Here is a 21,449-nt window from a genome sequence, read left to right as displayed (position 1 = left end):
TAAACTTTAAAGATTCGGATTCTCTCATCAGCAAGTAATCCTTGTTACACAAGTTCCGTATGCATTAAGTTTGCACCAACCAATACAAGGTTATTATACCAAATCGATTTGTGTAAGATAACAACAAATGAGGTTAAGAAGAAATAATTTTTTCTCATCTAAACATGAAAAAGAAAAATATATTTAGTTCATTTATTAAATTAGATGGGAAATTTCATCTATTCTCTAACAGTAAACTCACAATCACACATATTATAACATGAGCCAAATCAAAACAAAATGCTAAAAATCAATATCATGATAAGAAAAACTATGGTTCAACATAAAATGCACTTTCTCTCAAAAATTTTATTGATTAAATATCTGTTAGCAATATAAAACTTGGTCGAATAGTAAAATTTGAGCAACATTTTAAAATGAAAGTATTGACTTACATTATCAATAATTATCATTGGTAATTGGTCTTGACCAAACATATTTATCTTTCATATAATGTGTAGGGCATTAGATGCCCAGTAGTTTCTAGGTTTCTTAATTTATATGAGATCTTCTATTTCTTAGGAAAGCAAAAGCCAAGCATAAATTAAAGAGTGTACTAGGGAAAGTACTTTTGAAAAAAAAAAAAACAGTACTAGGGAAAGTACCTTTGAAAGGCATAAACTCATGGTCATTCATCCCTTCTTAGAGTCATTACCCACCCAGGAAGGAAAAGATAAAGTCAGCCTCACTCACTCTCCTAAGAGATTGTGATCTAAGCCCCAGAAAAGCACCATCTCAGACTTTGTTATATATATCAGAAATTGAAAGGGAGTTTTGCTCGCTTGAACAATCCTCTTTTAGTTTTACTTTGATCATTGCACCTCTACTGCACTTCTCAAATTTGGAAGCCCAAAAAAGAAAATACAGGAAGAAACAAAAATATTGCCTTACTTTCCTGTGTTCGAAGCAGAGTTTTATAACAAGTCGTAAGCAAAAAATCGAAGCAGACAAGGTACGCACGTAGCAAATTTTTATCAAAGTGTGTATGTTTAAATTATGTCATGGCAGTAGTTTTGTGTTTCTAATTAACTGTTCGTGTTTTCATACATTAATGCTAGGAAGTAGAGTTGGTTAATTTGGAGTTGCATGTTATTTTTTAATTATTCTTTTTTTGTTGTTAATCAAATATAAATTTTCATTAATAACCTTCCTTCGGAATTAAGGTGGCCTCATTAGAAATTCTGTTTGATCAGAGCTAGTAAAAACGAGTACACCCCTCTAGCATCAATTCATACAATCAGCTAATAAAACCTCATTAAGTCAGGGTGCACCTGTCTCCTTCCAGAATCTGTCGTCTCCAACTACAATGGTTTTCTTTGCCAAAGTGTGAGCTGCCTAGTATTACTCACACTGGGGTGGGCATCTTTGCAGGTCAACCACCTGACCGACTCACTTTTGGGCTAGTTGGGTTGGTTTGTCAAACATAAAGTCATAAACAAAATAATTGGGTCAGAAATCATCCAACCCAAACAACATGTGGTGCATTTGGGTTAAACCCAACCCTCCCAATATATATATAAATAGTTTTATTTATTTTACACGTGTCATATGGAGATTTGCTAAACTGTTATATAATTGCACTACCTAGCCTCTATTGTATGCTTCATTATTGTAAATTTTTAATTAATGATCTTACCTATAGTAATACAAATACACTAGTAATTAAATTTAAAATTAATTACTCAATCTTGCAAACATGAATAAATGAACTCACCCTTGACTAGAAAAAATTTATTTTCCTCATATACGAAGGAGAGTGTCTGAACCAAATTAATTATGTTAAACATTGAAACTCAAAAGTAATTAAGTGAATAAAAACGCAAGCATTTGAAATCGTATAACTTACCCAACTCAATCGAATATTATTTGATTGAGTGGGTCGATTTGTGAATAAATTGAGGCGAAAATGGGTTCTTCAAATGTCGACCTGAAGCTGTTGGATTGACCAGTGGGTTAAAGATAAAACCAACTAACTCGCCCAATGCCAGCCATACATACTCTTAATATGCGAGTAAGGAAGTTGTTTTGTGAGAGAAAAATTGAGGATTCATCAAGAAAAGTCTGTAACAAGTCATAAGCAAAACATGACTGGCAAATGTACATAATCCAATTTCATTTGCTCTTGTTGTTCCTTGATAACTTTTTGCTTAGTTCTTCTTAACATGCTCAAACTTTCGTAACACTAAATGTTAAAGATTAAGGGAGTACTTTTAGTTTTAACTTTTCGGGTTTTTTTTTTCTTTGGTCAACCATAAGTTTAAATGATGGCAAGGCGGTAAAACATATTTCTAATTGATGGTTCCAATTATTATTATTATTAAGAATGAACTTTATTAATACTAGCTTTGAGGTAATAATAGTCCCTAAATTGGAGAGCTGCCCCTTCAAGCTGTTACACTATAGTTGCATCAAGTAAATCAGTTAGCCAAAAAGGACCAACCTCTTGACAATACATTGATTGAACTAGACTTAAAGCTTTCTGATCCAAGCCATGGGCAACCCGATTCTTTTTCTTTCAAACATATGTTTAAATGATGGCGTGGTAAAAACATATTTCTAATTGATGGTTTAGATTTTGGAATAATAATACTAGAAAGTAGAAACCTTTTTTTTATTAAGTAAAGAGTTCAACCAATTTTATGACCCTAGTTCATAGATTAGAATAGTACAAAGAATGGACTACTCTGTTTGGACAATGGTAACGCAGAGTAGTCTATGCTAACAAAAATACCTTGCCTCGTATGCACTATATTCTACCTAACTTCAAACACCGAGCACATAATTGTGGTATGTGAAAGCTAAATATTTCTACAAAGACTCATAAAGACACTTATACTAGCATAGACATTATTCTAAATAGAGCCAAACTAAACAACTAGAGTCTCCTTCCCGTTAGGGAATGAACTATCAACACCTAAACAATGAGAAAAGAGCACCCAATGGACCTTCTGGACCCAAGAATATTAAGCTAAAAAATTAACAGCAACATTCCAGGCCAAAACAACCGCCCAAAAAGCCCATCTAGGGAAAACCCTGGCTGCACCTTAGATAGCCACCAAAACAACCGCGCCTCCATCTAAGATGTCAATTCCGGCTGGCCCAACAGTCATCCGACCAGCCATGACCCACTCGCCGGCCGCCACCGCTGTCACTGCCAACCCCAAGCAGTGGGAGGTCCAGAAACGACTTTCACCACAGAACCCCTACTGTTAGACCATCAATCACCGCAGTAGCCGCTGCACCATGAGCCTCTATCACAGCCGCCCTGTTGCTATGGCCTCTGTCAGCGCATTGCCCACTAGACCACACCGCATCTGCACCAAAGCTTCCACTAATACCAGTCAATCGACGCCGAGCCAAAACCCTGAGAGTCCATCCCAACAAGGCCGTCCCACCATCAGAAGCCCAAGAGGGTTGTATAACATCCCAAATTCTATCAATTTTCACATATTTTTCCCCATTTCATTCTTTAACATATCCTTACACTAGAAGTGGCGGAGCCGTAGTAGATTATGGTGGCAGCAACTGTCACTTCTCAATACTTTACAAAAATTTGCAAAATTAGAGTAAATAGAAAGCCTAGAGGACATACAACAACTTTATACCTCGGGGTTTCGTTGGAATGCTCACCGTTTGACCGGAAAATGCAAAACTTTCAACGAAAAACCCAAATGCTTTCTTTATTTGATTCGTCATTTATAGAGGGAGATTGGGTGGGAAACTTATATGAATGTGTTGCTGTTGACATGAGGAAGAGATTGATATGAAAATCTCGACCGGAGGTGGCCAGAATTAGCAGCGGTGGTCGGAAAACACGGACGGTGCAAAAGTGCAAACTGACTTCAACGACCTTTTTTATTTTTTTAACGTAAATGAAACCTCATAACCAAAAGCAATATTATCAAACATAACAAAACTTCTACTAAAGGGAAATTTATTTATGATTTAGGTCAGGTATTACAAAATACCTCCTTAAGACCTCCAAATTTTCGTACTAAAAAGACGTAGATACTAGATACTATACTCGCATTTGCTCCTCCAGTTCCCACTCAGCATCTTCTACTACATGGCTCCTCTGCAATTCTTTCACCAATGGGATAGTCTTCGTTCGAGGACTTAGTCCCTTCGATCCAAGATTTCCAAGGAGATAATTTCAAGAAAGTCACAACTGTTATGCATCCCAGAAATTCTTACTTACATAGTTTTCATATGAGTCTTTCGAAATGCTGTAGGTTATTTAGTAATTAATGATGTAATTGATTGTGCATAGCAAGGAAAATTGATCAGCCATAATACCATCATTCTACTAATATTCTATTCTAATGTAGATGTGTAAATTGTTGCAACCGAGTATATTAATGAGACATCCAAAACAGTAGATTAGAAAGGAGCTGCCGTTTGTCCTTCATTACTATCATAGCACACCCAAACTCACTAATTTCTATTCATGTTAACACCCTTCTCAATTTCTTTTGATCACTTAATTTCTTTAAAAATAAATCAAACAATACACAATACACAATTAACTATTATATTCAATAAAACTATGACTTAATCAAATCGTGTCAAAGAAATTGTCCTACTTGTGCCAAACCATCTGACACAAGCAGAGCATAACTGTCATACTTTTGCGGAACTACATCGCACAAGCAGAGCATAACTATCGTACTTGTGACAAACTACATCGCACAAGCAGAGCGAGAGACAACTGTCCTACTTATGCGGAATTTAATCAACGCATAAGCAAAGCGATGTAACTGTCCTACTTGTGCGGAATTTAATCACGCACAAGCAGAGCGAGATAACTGTCCTACTTGTGTGGAATCTAATCAACGCACAAGCAGAGCAAGAGAGAAACTACGTGCACATATCTCACTTTTCAATTACTTCCTTTCTTTCTTGTCTTTTTATTTTTATCTCAAGTAATGTATTCATATACTAATTTTATCTCAAGCATATATATACAAACCAAAGAAAGAAATAATAAGCATCTGAATATATCATGGTGGCTAACAATCATTCTGCAAAACTCAATTTTCTGCTATGACAAGTATGTGCGTGATAAATAAATAAATAAATAAATAAATAAAAAAGAAAAGAGATAACTCACTTAATTGGGAGAGCAGTAAAGAAAATAATGCTTATTGAAATTGATCATACTCTTCCGCAAACCCCGAAACCAGTTGTTCACTTCTCTCTATTGGAACTGGAAACACAAACCCCCCTTTTTTTTTGTTTCAAAATGTAAAGTAATATGTATGCTGGAACTGGACTTTCATTCCAACAATATGTATGCTGCACCCCACTGAACAAAAGAGAATTAGTTACCAAATAAATTAACAGGCTATATATGAAAGCAAAAGTGTTCAGCACCCAGCTAAAAAAAAACATGTATTATGCAGAACTCCGATCCCAATCATACCAACCACTACAGAACATGATAAGGCTTGCCAGACCTTTTGTCTCAGGTGTTTCTCATCTATTATCATCCTTAATTGTATTACAGAGGCTAATTAATAAATATGAGTATATAAATTATAGAGATAATTAACGACATTACCATCAAGTTCAAGACCACACAAATGATTGAGAACTAAGCAGCTTCAAGACTAAAGTATAAAGACATAACTTGACTGATAAATATAACATAAACAGGATGACAAGGTAACCCACATAAACCTGGTCAATAACTCCTTAAAATATAAAGTTCCGAAATAAACAAGCACAAGTTCCTATATATCTTTGGCTCTTTGTTGTCGACTGAAAGATTTAGAAACCATAAAATTATTACCAAACCAAATATCAGAATGAATGGCAATTGTGCTGTCACCAATATTTGAAGTTGAACATACTTTTACCTAATATTCAGTTAGTAAACCTAGTCGCTGTAAGAATCAGAGAAAGCAAGAGAGAGATCATCACTAAAGCATCATCATCAAAACAGTAAGCAAAAGGTAAAATGCTGTATAAGGTAAAATGTCAAACTGAGCTTATTCAATTATGTTGACATATATAATAATCATGCAACTCAAATCTTGTGCAGATTACGAATTTTCTAAGGATAAACAGACAACATGTTTGTCCATCCATACAAACAATCATACCACTCACAACTATCAAATGTTGACAAACATCACAGGTTCATCGAAATCAATAACAACTATTACCACTAATCTGACTGAGATCATCGAATTCAACATGCTCTACCCACCCCAACAGGTTATATTCTACAATCTAATCCCCGCTCTGATACCATTTATAACATCCCAAATTCTATCAATTTTCATATATTTTTCCCCATTTCATTCTTTAACACATCCCTACACAAACAATTAACTTCTCTAACTATCTAAAGAGTTAAAAATGGCTGAACAAGCCACTAGAAGTGGCGGAGCCGCAGTAGATTATGGTGGCAGCAACTGCCACTTCTCAATACTTGACAAAAATTTGAAAAATTATAGTGAATAGAAAGCCCAGAGGGCATAGAACAACTTTCTACCTTCGGGGGTTTCGTCGGAATGCTCACCGTTTGGCCGGAAAACGCCATCGGAAAAACCAAATGCTTTCTTCCTTGGATTCGTCATTTACAGAGGGAGATAGAGTGGGAAACTTATTATATGGATGGGACGAACCTGGTACTTCGAACGAGGTCGGCGAAAAGTGCCGACATGATGCCCAGCTAGGATTTTAAGAGGGAGAGGCAGCAAAGCTCTATTCATTTGGTTTATCATATAATTAGAGTTCCCCCATCTCATTAGAAAGTAGAAACCTATTGTTGGTTAATCTAGCTAGGATTACATATTATTATTATTTTTAATTAGGGGAAATTACTGGTCACTCCCTCAACTTTTGGGGCGTCGACAGTTCAGTCCCTCGTATCATAATTTTAACAAATAACTCCCTGAACATTCAAATTTCACACAATTTAGTCCAAAATGATCATTTTACCCCTCACTTCCTCTTTTTTTTTTTTTTTTTATCTTCTCTCTCTTTTTTTTTGTTATTTTTTCTGCTTCTCTCTCTCTCTGTCTCTCTCTCGGCAACCATCTTACCAAAATGCATTCCGACATGCCCCTCATGATACCTCAACAATGTACCCATCAACCTAATGCATTCCTTTCGAACAGCACTCTTTTGTTCCAAATCTGTATCTAAAATACACGACAGAAATGGATGGGTTCAAGCACTCCGCAATTTTCTCAAGCTCCTCGACACCTATTTGGGAAGCATCCCAATCATCAACCACCTTTTGCTTGAGCTCGAAAACCACCTGTTGCACAGTGAGTCTCCCATTTCCTCTCCCTTCAGCATGCGTCTTCATCTTGATCATCGAATCCTTACTCAATAGCCCCAAATTCCACCTATTCCCTCCACAATCAAGAACCCCACTTCCTAACTATAGGAATCAAATCACTAAAATCCTGCAAAATTGAAAGCAAAACAAGATTAATTTCAACAACCCAAACCAACATTATTGATTCCCACACCATAATGAACCTAACATAACCTATACTAAATAAAGATCAAAACTTTCTTTCTCTAACTCTATAGAAACTTGCCCAGATGAACAGCAAGCTTCAGCGTGGTGGAATCAGAGCGAAGTATGGGAGCTTCGTCCTGTTCTTCCGCCATTTTCTCAAGCTCCATGACTGAAAGGGTGTCGAAATCGAGCTTGCCAGCTGCTAATCGGATCACGGGGACTCCTGCTTGGCTAATCGGCTAATCGCAACCTCTGAATCTTCCAGTGCCGTCAATCTGAGCCGAGAGAGAGAGAGAGAGAGAGAGACCTAATGTTCGACAATGAGTCTAGTCGAAGAAGAGGATGCGGGGCGATGACGAGGCTTTCTAATTTGTTTGAAGATTCCGACGATGAAGGGCAATGGTGGCTGCCTGGCTACAGAGCAGGCAAGCAAGATCGGAGTCATCCTATGCTCGACTGGGTCACAAACGGCCCCGTGATTGGTTTGAGTTGGTGTGGCAAGATCGGGTGGCAGCTTCGCTGTGATCTTCTGGCATCAAGTTGGCAGCGGGACGACGAGGGAGGCTCAGGCGAGTTGGCGAGAGAAGAGAGAGAGAGAGAGAGAGAGAGAGAGAGAGAGAGAGAGAGTAGAGAGAGACGGCATCGTCTTTTTGAGCTGAGAAGATGGGGGAGAGAAGCAGAAAAAATAACAAAAAAAAATAGAGAGAAGAATTAAAAAAAGAAAGAAAAAAAGAAAAAAAAAGAGGAAGTGAGGGGTAAAATGGTCATTTTGGACCAAATTGTGTGAAATTTGAATGTTCAGGGAGTTATTTGTTAAAATTAAGATGTGATGGACTGAACTGTCGAGTCACCCAAAGTATAGGGTGTGACTAGTAATTTCCCCTTTTAATTACTATTATGCCTCCAAAATAATGAACTTATCTAGATGGGAATGGTAGTACCATAGTACGGAAAAATTCTGCCAAGATGAGAATGAGAAGACAAACCTGCTTCTATTAGTTCTAGCATTGTTCCCACATGCATGCTCTAGATGAGCAAGCAATTTAAGAACAGAAATGTATTAGGATTTTTCATGAAAAAAGAAAAAGGAATTTTTTTTTTCTATTGCAAAAAAAATGTATATGTAAATTAACTTAGTATCCTTTAAAAGATAAATAAGTGTTTGACCCATAAGGGCGGATCGGAATGATTGGCAAGGAAGTTATGTAGATAAAACATATTTCTATTCTATTAGAAAATAGAAGAGTGTAATCTTTTTTCCTTTTTTTTTTTTTTGAGTGTAATCTTTATTAGATTTTTATAATGTGAAAAGGTTTCTAGTAGAAGAATTCACAAAATATGAGAGACAACAACTCTTAAAGTTCAGTTTTCAAAATACCTGAAATTGTCCTTTCTTTATCTAAATCTATATTAGTATATATTATGAAAACTCACTTTGTCAGCCAATTAAAGTGAGTGTAAAATAACATAAATATTCTTAGATGATATGTTAATTTTAAATAATTTTTAATATACGAAGGATATTATGGTAATAAAAAATGAAAATGAAAATTCAGTCAAGAAGAAAACAAAGAATAACTATCCATCCCATATTCTGCACATATAAACTTTTCATCCCACATAGTGCTGATATAAGTATATAACTTCCCAATCCCACTATCTACAAATATAACTTTCCATATCCTACATATATAACTTCCTACTTTTTTCCCTCCAAAACGTAAAAATAAAAATAAAATTGTTTCACATGCATCGCATGTGACAATAAAGACTAATTGTATTTAAGAAAAGAACGTTTGTTCACCATAACTGAATTTTTTTACGATACGTTGTAGCCCTCAAATATTGGTAAAAAAAAAATCTTTAAAATTGAATCATTCAAGAAAAAAAATTCAATTTATAAAATAATAATAATAATAAAAAACGTTATCCAATTCTTCACAAAATAAAAAAATAAAAATGAGCAGTTTTCTCCACATTCTGTAAAGGAAAATAATTGTTAGCCTTAATGAGGCCTAAGATTTATGACCTCAATTTTAGGTGTCATGTCATGTCACCTACACATATCACCTATTTGCCAAATCATGTCATGTAATTGTTGAAAAAATAAGATCATCTTATCATTTCAAAATATAATAACTCTAAATTATTTTGACTGTCTTTTAAAAAGTGGTGGTTCTAGTTGGACCTCCAAATTTACTATTTGGACCTCCCATACTTAGTACACCTCTAATTTACTTTTTGGAATACTTGAAAAGCTAAGTAAACCTCCTTATTTTTACCAAAACGCCCTTGAACATGAGATACAATAATCTATTACTCTACTTTTATCTCTATTTTTAACTACGAAAAGAATAATGAATCAAAATCACATTATATTGCTATCTTATGCGTAAGTCTCTCATCCACAAAAATTAATAAGTGAGTTAGTTCTCGATCTTGATATGTTGTTGAAATCTCTTTGAATTTGCTAAAAGAAGGATTTCAAGGGTTTTGGATTGGAAGATCGAATAATAATTATATCATAATAGTTTAAGAAAATTTCAAATCATATTGTTTTGAATTTATTTTTGTATTAAATGATGGACCATGTATAGAAATTATTATTTTTACTTAATTATTTTAGGTAAATTATAAAACTATAAAAGGAAATATCTCTGGGTGTGCTTATGATTTTGTTTCTGAATGTTTGCAGTTTTGTGAATGTGCACGGTATTTTGACGGTTCTGGTGGCTTAAGTTAGTGATTGGTTTTCTGTAATTTGGTACTTGGTGGTGATGTTATTTCGATATATGTGAAGAACATAAGAGGCTATGGAGATTTTAGAAGTCATGGATAATGATGTTAAATCGTGCAATGGTGGGATGGGGAGTTTAGAGGTCATGCGTAATGGTTTTCAATCATGCAATGGTTTGTTGGTGCAGCATAATTATAGTGTGAAAGAAAATGAGAATCCGGATGTTGATCTTCTTGAGGATTTGGACTCTTACATGGAAGATATCAACGAACGGTTGACCATATCAAGGATGGTGAGTGACACGGTCATCAAGGGTATGGTGAATGCAGTAACAGAAGAGGCAGCTGAGAAAATTGCTCAGAAAGAACAAGAGGTGACTAAATTGAAGGAAATGTTACATATTTATCACGTGGATGTTCATGAGAACGAATTCTCGGGGTCTTTAGTAATGCTCCGAGAGTCAAGAGGTACCCAATACGGACTTACTCATATGGGTAGCAAAGATCGAATGCAGCAGCCTACTTCATTTGAAGCTGTTGCTGGGCATGATAGAATAGCAGAAACTTTGGTCCACTTAAGAGGGACTACTAATGAGGAATTCAAGAAGCTCAAAAAAGAAATTGATAGCATAAGAGAGCGTAATTCAATGAAGAGGATTAGTTCCAGTTCTGGTTTGGGTGACATACTGCAAGATAAAGTATCTGACAGGTGGGATGTGGATAGAACCTTGGATAGTCTAAAGACTACAATAGAAAGTGTCTATCAACAGGTGGAAGAAATGGTTCACTTGTCAAAGGCATCAGTATATGAGTGGCAGGTGGAGCAGGAGTTTAAAGAAAAAATTGAAGGAGAAATTGAAGCGCTTGTGATGAGGAATTGTATTTGGAGCGTTGAAGAAAACATGTGGGATTGCTTTTCTGGTGCAAAAAATGTGAACTGGGATGGAAGGATCAAAGGGATATCAAGTATACGTGACGAATTAGATGCTATTTCTAAATCACTATCTGTCTCTGACAATGGGCAGCTATCTTCTCATGGATCCTTGGAAGGTGAAGAAGAGAGTAGCAATGGTAAAAAGGGTGCCGGTTCTTACCGCGAGGTATTGAACAATCTTAAATCAGCATCATCATTACCATCAACAATAACAACAACAGCAACAACATTATCACCATCAGCATCATCATCTTCATCTGTTCGGGAAGAAAATGGTATACATGATGAGTCAGAAATAAATATGGAAGAAGATTTAGATCCAGCTGCCTTGCTTAAGCATATGAAGAAATGTAAGAATGAGATTACTGAATTGAAGAGAAATCATGAGTTAGAAATACAAGATCTGACTGAGCAGCATTTCAGCCACATGAAGGAATTGCTGAAAGAAAGGAGACCGTCTTTAACATTGAAGAATAAGTTCGATATGTTGAGAAAGAGAATCTCTGAGGTGATTTCTAAAGTAGATGAAATTCTTGTAGAAAGGGAACAAGTAGCTACATTGCTTCCCCATACATTTGGCAGCAATGAAGAAAGTGTCAGCAGTTTGAAAGATAGACTGGAATCCCTCCTCTCAGAAAACCACCAACTCAGAGATTTGCTTGAAGATAAGAAGAAAGAAATTAATTGCCTTTCACTACAAGTTTCTGAAGCTGCAGAGAAGCTGTCGCAACACTCTCTGGCTGAGGCAGAGTTATTGAAAACAGCTGGAAATCTTAAAGCAGCTATGGAAGATGCGTGTATTGAATCTTCACTTGGTGAAGATTTACTTGCTGGTATTGTTAGGGAAGTGGTGGATGAGATTAAACGCATTGCTGAAGAGTCACAGTTGGAGAATAGTATTATGAATGAAGATTTGAATATGGAGTCCATCATCACGCAAGAACTATGTGGTGTTATGTTCAAAGATGATGAGGAGAAACTCAGTGAGCTGAACATTAAATATATTGAGGAATATGAACTTTGGGTTTTGCAGGAGATGGACAAACGAGAAAAGGAAAAACAATTAGAAGTGGAGGTTGCAAACAAAGTGAGATTACAGAAAGAAGTACATTTTCTGGTAGAAGAAAAGGAGCAGTTGGCACGAAATGCAGCAGCTGCATTGGAAATCGAAATAGAAAGATATGAATCAGCTGCTCAAGAGGTTGAAAATTTAAGGGGCGAGACGTGTCAACATCAGAAATTGATTTCAGAAAGCGTTGAAGAGTCAAATGCTGCAAAGCGTGATTTGGCTGAGGCGTTGGAGCAAAATGAAGAAAAGGAGCAGTTGGCGCGAGATGCAGCAGCTGCATTGGCAATCGAAAAAGAAAGATATGAATCAGCTGCTCAAGAGGTTGAAAATTTAAGGGGTGAGATATGTCAACATCAGAAATTGATTTCAGAAAGCGTTGAAAAGTCAAATGCTGCAAAGCATGATTTGGCTGAGGCGTTGGGGCAAAATGAAAGACACAAGGCAGACATATGTAAGTTAGAACAAAAGCTTGAAGCAGCAGTGAAAGTGCTGAGGCAAGTTGAGGAAGACAGAAGGAGGCTTCTTGATGTCAACCAAGAGAAGCAGAATGCTGTATCTTTGTTCGAAGCAAAAGAAAGGGAGCTTAGCGAGCAACTGAAATCAATAGCTGTCCATATCAGTGGATTATTGAAAGCGTTCACTTATTTTGAATGTAGAGTGACACAAGATATTTCAGGGAAATGTTCGAGGTACTTTCCACAGCTTTTATTATCTTTGAATGCTTTTCTTGTCTATTCCTTTTGTGCCGTAATTCTGTATATAAAACCGATCCTACAGTCTTGCATGTTACTTGAGACTTCTCTACATTTGAAGCCATATGTGCATACATCTTAAGTAGTTTGATTTTTTGAGTACCTGGAAAGAGGTAGGTATGTGGGTAGAACTACAAATCAGGCCAATTCGTTCAATTAGTTAGGTAACAATGTTTTAGGATGCAGTCCAAAAAGTTCGACAATTTCTAGCTCCTGTTAATTATTTGTGGATTGCCTATTTTGATAGGCTTATTATAATAGGATTATGAGATTTCAGTTTGTTCATTGGAGAAGTTTGAAATCGAGTTTACCCCCACTTTAGGTTCTTTCTTCTACTATGTTTTCTATCCATTTCTGCATCAATTTCTCTTGGTCTTTGTTCGCTGTTTGGTCTTAGTTAGCCAAATTTGTCGACTTTCTATCTTTTATCATAGAATAGAGCATTCCGATGAAGTTACTTGGAATATTTTTAATTTGAAGGCTTGATATATGAGCAACTTAGAGCAATTATATCTTTTAAAATGCATTGGCATACCCAGAAAATTGAGCCTGCAGGGGCATTAGATAGGAATAAGTATATATACAAGAGTTTTGCGGTGCAAGGAAAAATACATATAAGTCTCCATTGTCTGGTGTTTTCTTTTTGCATGTTCATGGTTTGAATTCTGTTGTATTTGTAAAGTGCTGATGACTGACTTTAATTTAGATTGAATTAAAGGACTTGGGGAAGTTCTGATTGATTTTAATTTAGAGCTTAGTTATAAAGTTCTGATTTTATTTGCATGGTCGTGTTTTCAGGTTGAAAAGTTTGACTTCTCAATCACATTTGCTTAAACAAAAAGCTGATGTACTTGTAAGACGAGGATTGCTGTACAAGCAAAGACTGGAAAAGAAATGTTCTGACCTTGAGAAAGCTGAAACTGAGGTATGGATATTAGACGGGTAACATGCATATATATATATATATATATATATATATATATATATATATATTTCTACTTGATCTCTTAGCCTCGTATTTCTATTTCATGCTATGGAGCTCATGGAACTAAATAGTCTAAATTGACTGCATATAATTGAGATGCATTGGGGGATATACGATTGGACGTTATCTTTCCTTCTTCGCCGCGATATGCCTTCCATTTCAGTGTAAAGCCTTAATTTTGTATTGTGTCGTGTCATATTTGAACATGTACTATCACTTGGCTATTTTTAAATACTTCTCTGTCTGATGGATTAAAGTAGATAAAAAGGACTGAATTTGTATACCTAATCAATCACCTATTACATGCAGGCTTGCCTCTTATATGTGACAGGAGGTCTTGTATATCCTTCAAAACACTTAGCAATGCTATAAAATACGAATAACTGAATAAGTCTGTTATTTATTTTTGAATTGTATATAATGGAGTGCATATCATCGGATTTCAGGTCGATCTTTTGGGGGATAAGCTGGACACTCAGTTGAATCTTGTCGAAAAAATATACATTGCCCTTGATCATTATTCACCAATATTGCAGCATTATCCTGGAGTAAGACACTTTCTTCTATTCCCATGATGTCATGTTAGCTCTATGTGTTCTTCTATATTTTAGGAGACCGTGTGCAAGGATGAAAAGGTTGGAGGGGCGACTGTGTGCAAGGATGAAAATGTGGGTGTTAGTGGAGATACTATTGCATCATTTGCATGTATTTGAATTTTTGATACCCTTAAAGATATCGGTAAAAATCGATGGAAACCGCGAAAACTTCTCAAAATATAAAAAATTTGAAAAAAAAAAAATAGTAAAACCAATAAGTAATTCATCAACTACTCTAATATGCACAGAATACTGTGTATGGCATAAGGTGAATGTAGTGGTGCCTGATAACAAACTTTGGGACTTGGTGAAAAACATCTCTGTTTACTGAAATTATGCACTACATTTACATGATGATCTGAATCTCATTTACATTAAATAATAGTAACTAAAAATAAATTTACATAACTCTAGAGCAAATAGGTTATGAACTTAACAAAAATAGTAGTATCACTATGAAAGTCCCAAACTCCCAATTGTGTGTCTGTAAGCTCTGTATTAATCCAGCCTTTTCTCTTGCTTTTGCAGATAACTGAGATCTTGGAGCTGTTAAGAAAGGAATTAAGTGCAAAATTTAGATCTGTTTGATCTGCCCTTTGACTTGGTAATGTTTCCTCTCTTCTAACCATGTCATTTGATATGATATGATTGGGTTTTTAACTTTTTATGTTTAGTTGTTTTTGACATTTTTCGTTCCTATGCTTAATCGTTCTGCATTTTATGTTACAGGGATATTGATTGCCTTATTCAAAACAACCAAAATCGAAAGAAATGCTTGAAAGATATTGTATTGATTATGTGATTATATTGTGATAATACAATTATATAGGAGCAAGCGAATTGTTTTTAAAGAAAAGAATATTCTACTCTAGACAATTATATTCTAGAGATAGAAACAATATAATGATAATGATTTGTTTCATTTTATGTCTCAACACTCCCCCTCAAGTTGGAGAGTGAATATTGTGAACTCCCAAATTGCCAACAATATATTCAAAAGAAGATTTGCCCAAAGGTTTGGTGAAGATATCTGCAATCTGTTGTGAGGAAGGTGTGTAGGTTGTCTGTATCTTCCTTGACTTCATGTATCGCCGCACCACATGGCAACCTAAGTCAATATGATTGGTTCTCTCATGAAATACTGGATTTACTGCAATATATAGTGCTGATTGATTGTCACAATACAATCTTGCTGGGCTTGAATAATCAATGCCAATATCTTTCAAAATATATTGTAGCCAAACAAGCTCACAACTAGCTTATGCCATTAACTGATATTCTGCTTCTATGGTTGATCATGCAACTGTATCTTGCTTTTTTGTCTTCCAAGAAATTAAGAAAATCCCCAAAAATGTGCAATACCCAGTGACTGACCTTCTTGTGGTTGGACAACTAGCTTAGTCTAAATCAAAAGGCATTTTAATTCAAGAGGATTGTCCACTGAAAATAAGAGTTCTTGTCCTGGAGTTCCCTTCAAATAATGTAGGACCCCAAGTGCAGCTTCTAAGTGTGGCTTTCTTGGTTGGTGCATGACATGGCTTAATATATGGATAGAGAATACAATGCCAGACCGTGTTACTGTAAGATAAATGAGGCGTCCTACTAACATTCGGTAACACGAGGGATCATGTAGCAATTCTCCATTAGTGGTAGAAAGTTTCAAGTGTTGCTCTATAGGAAACCCAATAGGACGTGCTCTATGAAGTCCAGCATCATCAATCACATCTAAGGCATAGTTTCTTTGAGAGATGAAAAAATTCCTCTCTTAGAACGTGCCACATCTATGCCCAAAGAATATATCAAATAGCCAAGATCTTTAATGTGAAAGCATATATTGGTGAAGGAAATCCTTCAGAGACTGGATAGATGTAAGATTATTTCCTGTAATTACAATGCCATCCACATAAATCAAGATGGCAGTAAATGAGGAGTTAGTGGACCTGGTAAATAATGAATAATCAGCTAAGGATTGTTTGAAACCAGCTTCTTGAAGGGTAATAGTAAATTTCTCAAACCATTTCCTGGATGCCTATTTTAAGCCATATAATGATTAATTTAGTCGACACACCAAATTCTCCTTTTGTCAACTAAATCCAGGAGGTGGGAGCATGTAAACTTCTTCATCCAAATCACCATGGAGGAATGCATTTTGAACATCAAGTTTATGAAGAGGATAATGACGCACAACTACAATAGCAAGCAAACACCTAAAAGTGAATAACTTTGCTGTAGGAGAAAAGGTCTCTTTGTAGTGGAAGCCTTCTTTTTTAGTATAACCTTTCGCCATGAGGTGTGCCTTATAACTCTCAATTGAACCATCAGAGTTGTATTTGATATTGTAGACCCATTGCAACCAATAGTTTTCTGTCCAACAGGCAAAAATGTGAGTGTTCAAGTCTGATTTTGCTCAAGGGCCTGTATCTCCATGTTCATCGCCTCAGCCATTTAGGATCTATCTCAACTTAGGCAAAAGAAGTGGGCTTTATATTTTGAGAAATAGTGGCTACAAAAGAGCGGTAAGTGGAAGATAGTTTATGATAGTTAAGAAAATCAGAAAATGGGTAACAAGTGCTTTTACTTTTTGCAGAAGTGGAACTCAATGAAGATATTAGATTGGAAGAAGTCTGGTAACAATGGAAATCTTTAAGAAGAACATACTGTGGCGAACTCTCTCAGAACGACAAGTTGGTTCTGGTGGTGGTGATGGAGATGGTAGGATAGCAAATGGTACTGCAATCCCTTCTATGGGTAACAAAGAATGAGGACTTGCAGGTAGAATCGAAAGGTAGCTTTCAATCCTTAATGGTGATGACTGGAGTGAAGGCTGAATGTTTTGCTGAGAAGATGGTACTGTGGGTGGTGAAGAGGAATCTGAAGTTGGCTCTTCATGGAGGGGTAACGGTAGGACTGTGTCTTCTGATGTAAGGATATGATTATCCATTTGAAATGAAAAGTATCTTTATGGAAAAAAAAAAAAAAAACATCTCTACTAGAAAAGAATTTGTGAGTGGTTGTAAACGATAAGCTTTCTGCCCAAAATGATAATCAACAAAAATACACTTTCGCGCTCTATGATCAAATTTGTGAAAAGGTGTAAGATTAGTGGCATAACAAAGACAAGTTGAAATGCCCCGATCCCGAAATTGACTAAAACATTATTATTGGATGAATTAGATTTCAAATAACACAAGTGAGAAATCTACAAAAATAAAAAGATAACAAGAATACCAACTAAATCATGTAAAGTACTTCAAATAGTGCTTACAACCTTTTCTTAAATAACAGACATTGGAAAAGAAAATTCTACTCTCCAAATACTGCCTTTACAATCTCTTGAATAGAAATCTAAAGTGACCTGCAAACACAATTAAATGAAAAATGAGCAAAAGCAAACTCAGTGATCGACTCAAGTATTAATTCAGTCACAAAATATCATTCTTGAATACCACAAGTGTAACAATAATCAAGAAATCAAAGCTGTTAAATAAACACCATCCAGGTACACACTTTTAACAAAGTTGTCTCACAACAAGTCACTGAGATATTAATGGTTTAATAACCAACACACACACACCCACGTGAAACACAATGAACAAAAGATCAAAAATCTTTACCGAAGAGTTGCTAAGGTAATCCATAAATCAAATTAGGATGTCACTTCAACCCATTCTCGTAATAATATTAGGCTGCAAATCATGCCCGTTAGCTATGTCTTGGCTAATCCAGCTCGAGTTACCTAAGCTCAATGATTGTGCCACTTATCCCACCATAAGTAATGTGCACATTGCCAACATCACCACTTTCTTATTAGCTAGAAGATTCTACACACACACACACACAGTCCTTCTTAGCTAAGGATATCCTTACCTAAGCTTATGGAACATATTTCCAATTTTTGGCCACTTTTCGATCACATATTCACATCTTAACTGTTCAGTTTTTAGATCCTAATGTATAGATCATCTCTGCAAAATTTCAGCCAAATTGATGATCGTTAAGGCATTTAAAACTGCAATTTACAATAATGTACACGAATGGTTCCGGTTCGACAGATTCAATTCGTTGGTGTAAATGGCAGTTTTGAATGCCTTAACAATCATCAATTTGGCTGAAATTTTGTAGAGATAATCTATACATTATGACCTAAAAATTAAACGGTTAAGATGTGAATATGTGATCAAAAAGAACCAAAAACTAGAAATCCGTTCCATAAGCTATCCTTACCTAAGAAAAATCTTATATATATACACACACACACACACAAAATCTCAGTCCGTAAACAATACAAACGAGTATCATACTCTGGTACACACATCGAGTTCCTTTTGAAACATATGCAAAAGACCATAACACAATTGAATCTCAAGTAATTGTCCTCGACACCTAATAGAAAACAAAGTATCTAAAATAACAAAGCAAAAGCTCATAATGAAAGATATCAGAAATCAAACCAATTCCAAACTCATGATATCAAACACCCAACCTAACCAATTAGTTTACAAATCAAAAGCTTTACCAGACTTCAAAGATCCCAAAGCAAAACCAACATCGATAAAATAAATACAAGTAATATCTCTAGGTACGAAATCACTCATTGAACCACACCAACATCTCAATTTAACATAGAAATCAGCTAAGAAAAATCATAAATAAAACATATTGCAAGAAAGAACAGTCACTCACCTCAGTTTTTAAGCAGACCCAAAACAAGAACAACCAAGAAAGGAAAACCCACAAGGCTCAAAGCTTTGAATACCAGCAAAAAAAATAATAATAATAACAAAGGCTGCAACACGCGAACACCTCTCCTCAATCTCCTCCTTCCATCCACAGTTTTGCTTTTGGAATCATAGAGCAGAACGGAAACAACTAACCAAACTCAAAGCTAAAACCCTTCACTAAGAGATCAGATTCGCAATTCTTCATCTTTGCTTCTGAAAATCAACTGAAACCTTCTAGCTTCTCTCCCTCAAGTCCAAAAATCCCCAAATCATAGCCTTCCTTTCCCGTCTCTTTCTTCGTCCCCATCCTCTCTTCTTCTTTTATTTTTTTTTTGTCTCTTCTTCTCTCTGTTTTTCTTTTCTTTCTCCCGTCCCCCCTCATCTCCTTTTGTCGGCCCCCTTATCGAAGCCTTCAACAGTACCCCATTTCAAAATTGGGAAGCACCATATTCTTTCACGTACTATCATTCATTAACTAGTATACATTTTAGGCCCCGTTTGTTTTCCCTCATGAAAGGAGTGGATAGGAAAAAAATATATCCTATCAGATCACTTGTGATGTTTGGAGCCCAAGATATGTTGGGATCGGAAATTTTGTATCCAATCAGTTCTTTTATCCATGTATCCTGTTGAAATGGTGTGATCGATTAAATCCTGCTACTTATTTCTTCGTCTTTCAGCCTCGTCGACAACGTAGAACTTCTCTCTTCCTCTGCGACCTTCACCTTCCGAAGCTCTCCGTCACAATGCTCTGGCCCTTGCGGCCATTTGACCTCCTGTTGCTGTCTCTCAGGTAAATCTCTCTTCATTTTTAACCTCATTAATTTGTGTTTCGCGATTTGCAGCAGCTATTTTCTCTTTGATATTCAACGTCAATGGATCTTTCTCTGTACAATTAATGGGTTTTATTTCCCTTTCTCTTTGATGTTAATTTTTGATTAGTTGAGATTTGGTTTGCTGGGATTCATGGTTGATGTTCATTTTTTGAACAAATCTTGTTGGGAAGTGACATCTCACTCTCTTGTTGATGGGTTTTAGCAGCCAAGGCTTCTCATGTTTATGTCTATGTTGCAAATTGTGGTAAAGCCTGTTGTTTGGTTCATTGCATTATTAGGTAATGATATGTATATGTAGAGAACTAGTGAGATGCTCTTTTGCTCAAGCCTAGGCTCTGAAATTTCCTATTATCTGTGGTCAAACTCAGTGCTTGAGTTAATAAGTATAAAATCTTGTTATACAATATAACAGTAGTATCAAAATCAAGTAAATTACACCAGTACAATTATATTGTCAAATATTGACTTCATCAGAGTTCAAGGATTTAAGGTTTATTATTGCTCCATTACTTTATCTCAAGCAATATCTGATTAATCTGCCAAATATTTTCGATGAAAGAAAGGGTTCTAGAAACACCATTCGTCCAAAAAAGAAAAAGCACATGGGCCAAGTAATTTGGTGTTAAGAAAGACAAGTTCTATTTTCCTAGCTTTCCATTTATTGGAGGTTAAGAAAGACCAGTAGGCACAATGTACTAAAATTCTATTTTGTACAGGTATCTATTTTAACATCTTATGCTTCAATATTTGTTTGTTGTGCATATGTAGAGTTCATTGTGGTTTAGCCTTCTAACTCTTGTGTTTAATCTAATTCATTAGTTGGAACCAACTAGGTTTCAAATGAGCTTTATGTATATCTTGAGCTCTCAGAGCTTTATATATCCTCTCACTCGCACCACTTTATCATCAGCCTAGGCTTCCCAATCATCACCATTTTTATCATCTCAATTGAGTTTGAATTTGTGATGAATGATAATGATCAGGTGGATATATATAGAGTACAGTAATCTCATACCAAAACTGGTTGGTTTTCTCTGCAAGGGACCAGTCCTTCAGCAATAACGTTGCCAGTAGTCCATCTCGTAACTCTTGTGAATGCCAACATATTTTTGATATCATAAATAACAATGCAGAAACAACATGCAACTTGAACGATGACTAGGGGTTAAGATGATGAATGGATGCTTTGAACTGTAATTAGGAATCATTAAGCTCTGGAATACTGTGTCAATTACTTGGCATATTTTTAATGTTATTGTGTTTTGTTGGATGCAGAGTTTGGTCATATGGCTTCAAGATTA

The 21,449-nt window shown here is 35.7% G+C and overlaps 1 protein-coding gene and 2 long non-coding RNA genes across 5 annotated transcripts; 1 reads left to right on the top strand and 2 right to left on the bottom strand.

Annotated features, from left to right (window-relative positions):
- The first annotated feature begins 663 nt into the window (after positions 1–663).
- Positions 664–15,724, top strand: LOC112166663 (WPP domain-associated protein). The gene is made up of 6 exons (XM_024303535.2): positions 664–991; positions 10,215–12,947; positions 13,809–13,935; positions 14,442–14,543; positions 15,120–15,195; positions 15,321–15,724. Exons 2-5 carry the CDS (start codon positions 10,333–10,335, stop codon positions 15,177–15,179), a joined length of 2,904 nt encoding a protein of 967 aa, XP_024159303.1. The 5' UTR covers positions 664–991; positions 10,215–10,332; the 3' UTR covers positions 15,180–15,195; positions 15,321–15,724.
- Positions 3,963–6,811, bottom strand: LOC112166664. 3 transcript variants are annotated; one of them, XR_005800163.1, is made up of 3 exons: positions 6,539–6,811; positions 5,150–5,344; positions 3,963–4,162 (listed from the first exon to the last, which is right to left on the bottom strand). It is a non-coding gene; the product is annotated as an uncharacterized LOC112166664 (long non-coding RNA). The 3 variants fall into 3 exon arrangements; XR_002923374.2 differs by having other exon boundaries at positions 3,963–4,207; positions 6,539–6,810; XR_002923373.2 differs by lacking the exon at positions 3,963–4,162 and having other exon boundaries at positions 5,014–5,344; positions 6,539–6,809.
- Positions 15,725–17,734: 2,010 nt separating the features above from the next.
- On the bottom strand, positions 17,735–19,736 carry LOC112166662. The gene is made up of 2 exons (XR_002923372.2): positions 19,275–19,736; positions 17,735–17,946 (listed from the first exon to the last, which is right to left on the bottom strand). It is a non-coding gene; the product is annotated as an uncharacterized LOC112166662 (long non-coding RNA).
- Positions 19,737–21,449: the final 1,713 nt, after the last annotated feature.

Source organism: Rosa chinensis, chromosome 5 (assembly GCF_002994745.2).
Source record: "Rosa chinensis cultivar Old Blush chromosome 5, RchiOBHm-V2, whole genome shotgun sequence".
NCBI lineage: Eukaryota > Viridiplantae > Streptophyta > Magnoliopsida > Rosales > Rosaceae > Rosa > Rosa chinensis.
This window is presented reverse-complemented; position numbering and strand designations above follow the sequence as displayed.

Coding starts and splice junctions, on each gene's coding strand:
- LOC112166663 (XM_024303535.2), top strand. CDS start 10,333: ATGGAGATTTTAGAAGTCATGGATAATGATGTTAAATCGTGCAATGGT. Junction 12,948..13,808: donor ATTTCAGGGAAATGTTCGAG/GTACTTTCCACA, acceptor TCGTGTTTTCAG/GTTGAAAAGTTTGACTTCTC. Junction 13,936..14,441: donor TTGAGAAAGCTGAAACTGAG/GTATGGATATTA, acceptor ATCGGATTTCAG/GTCGATCTTTTGGGGGATAA.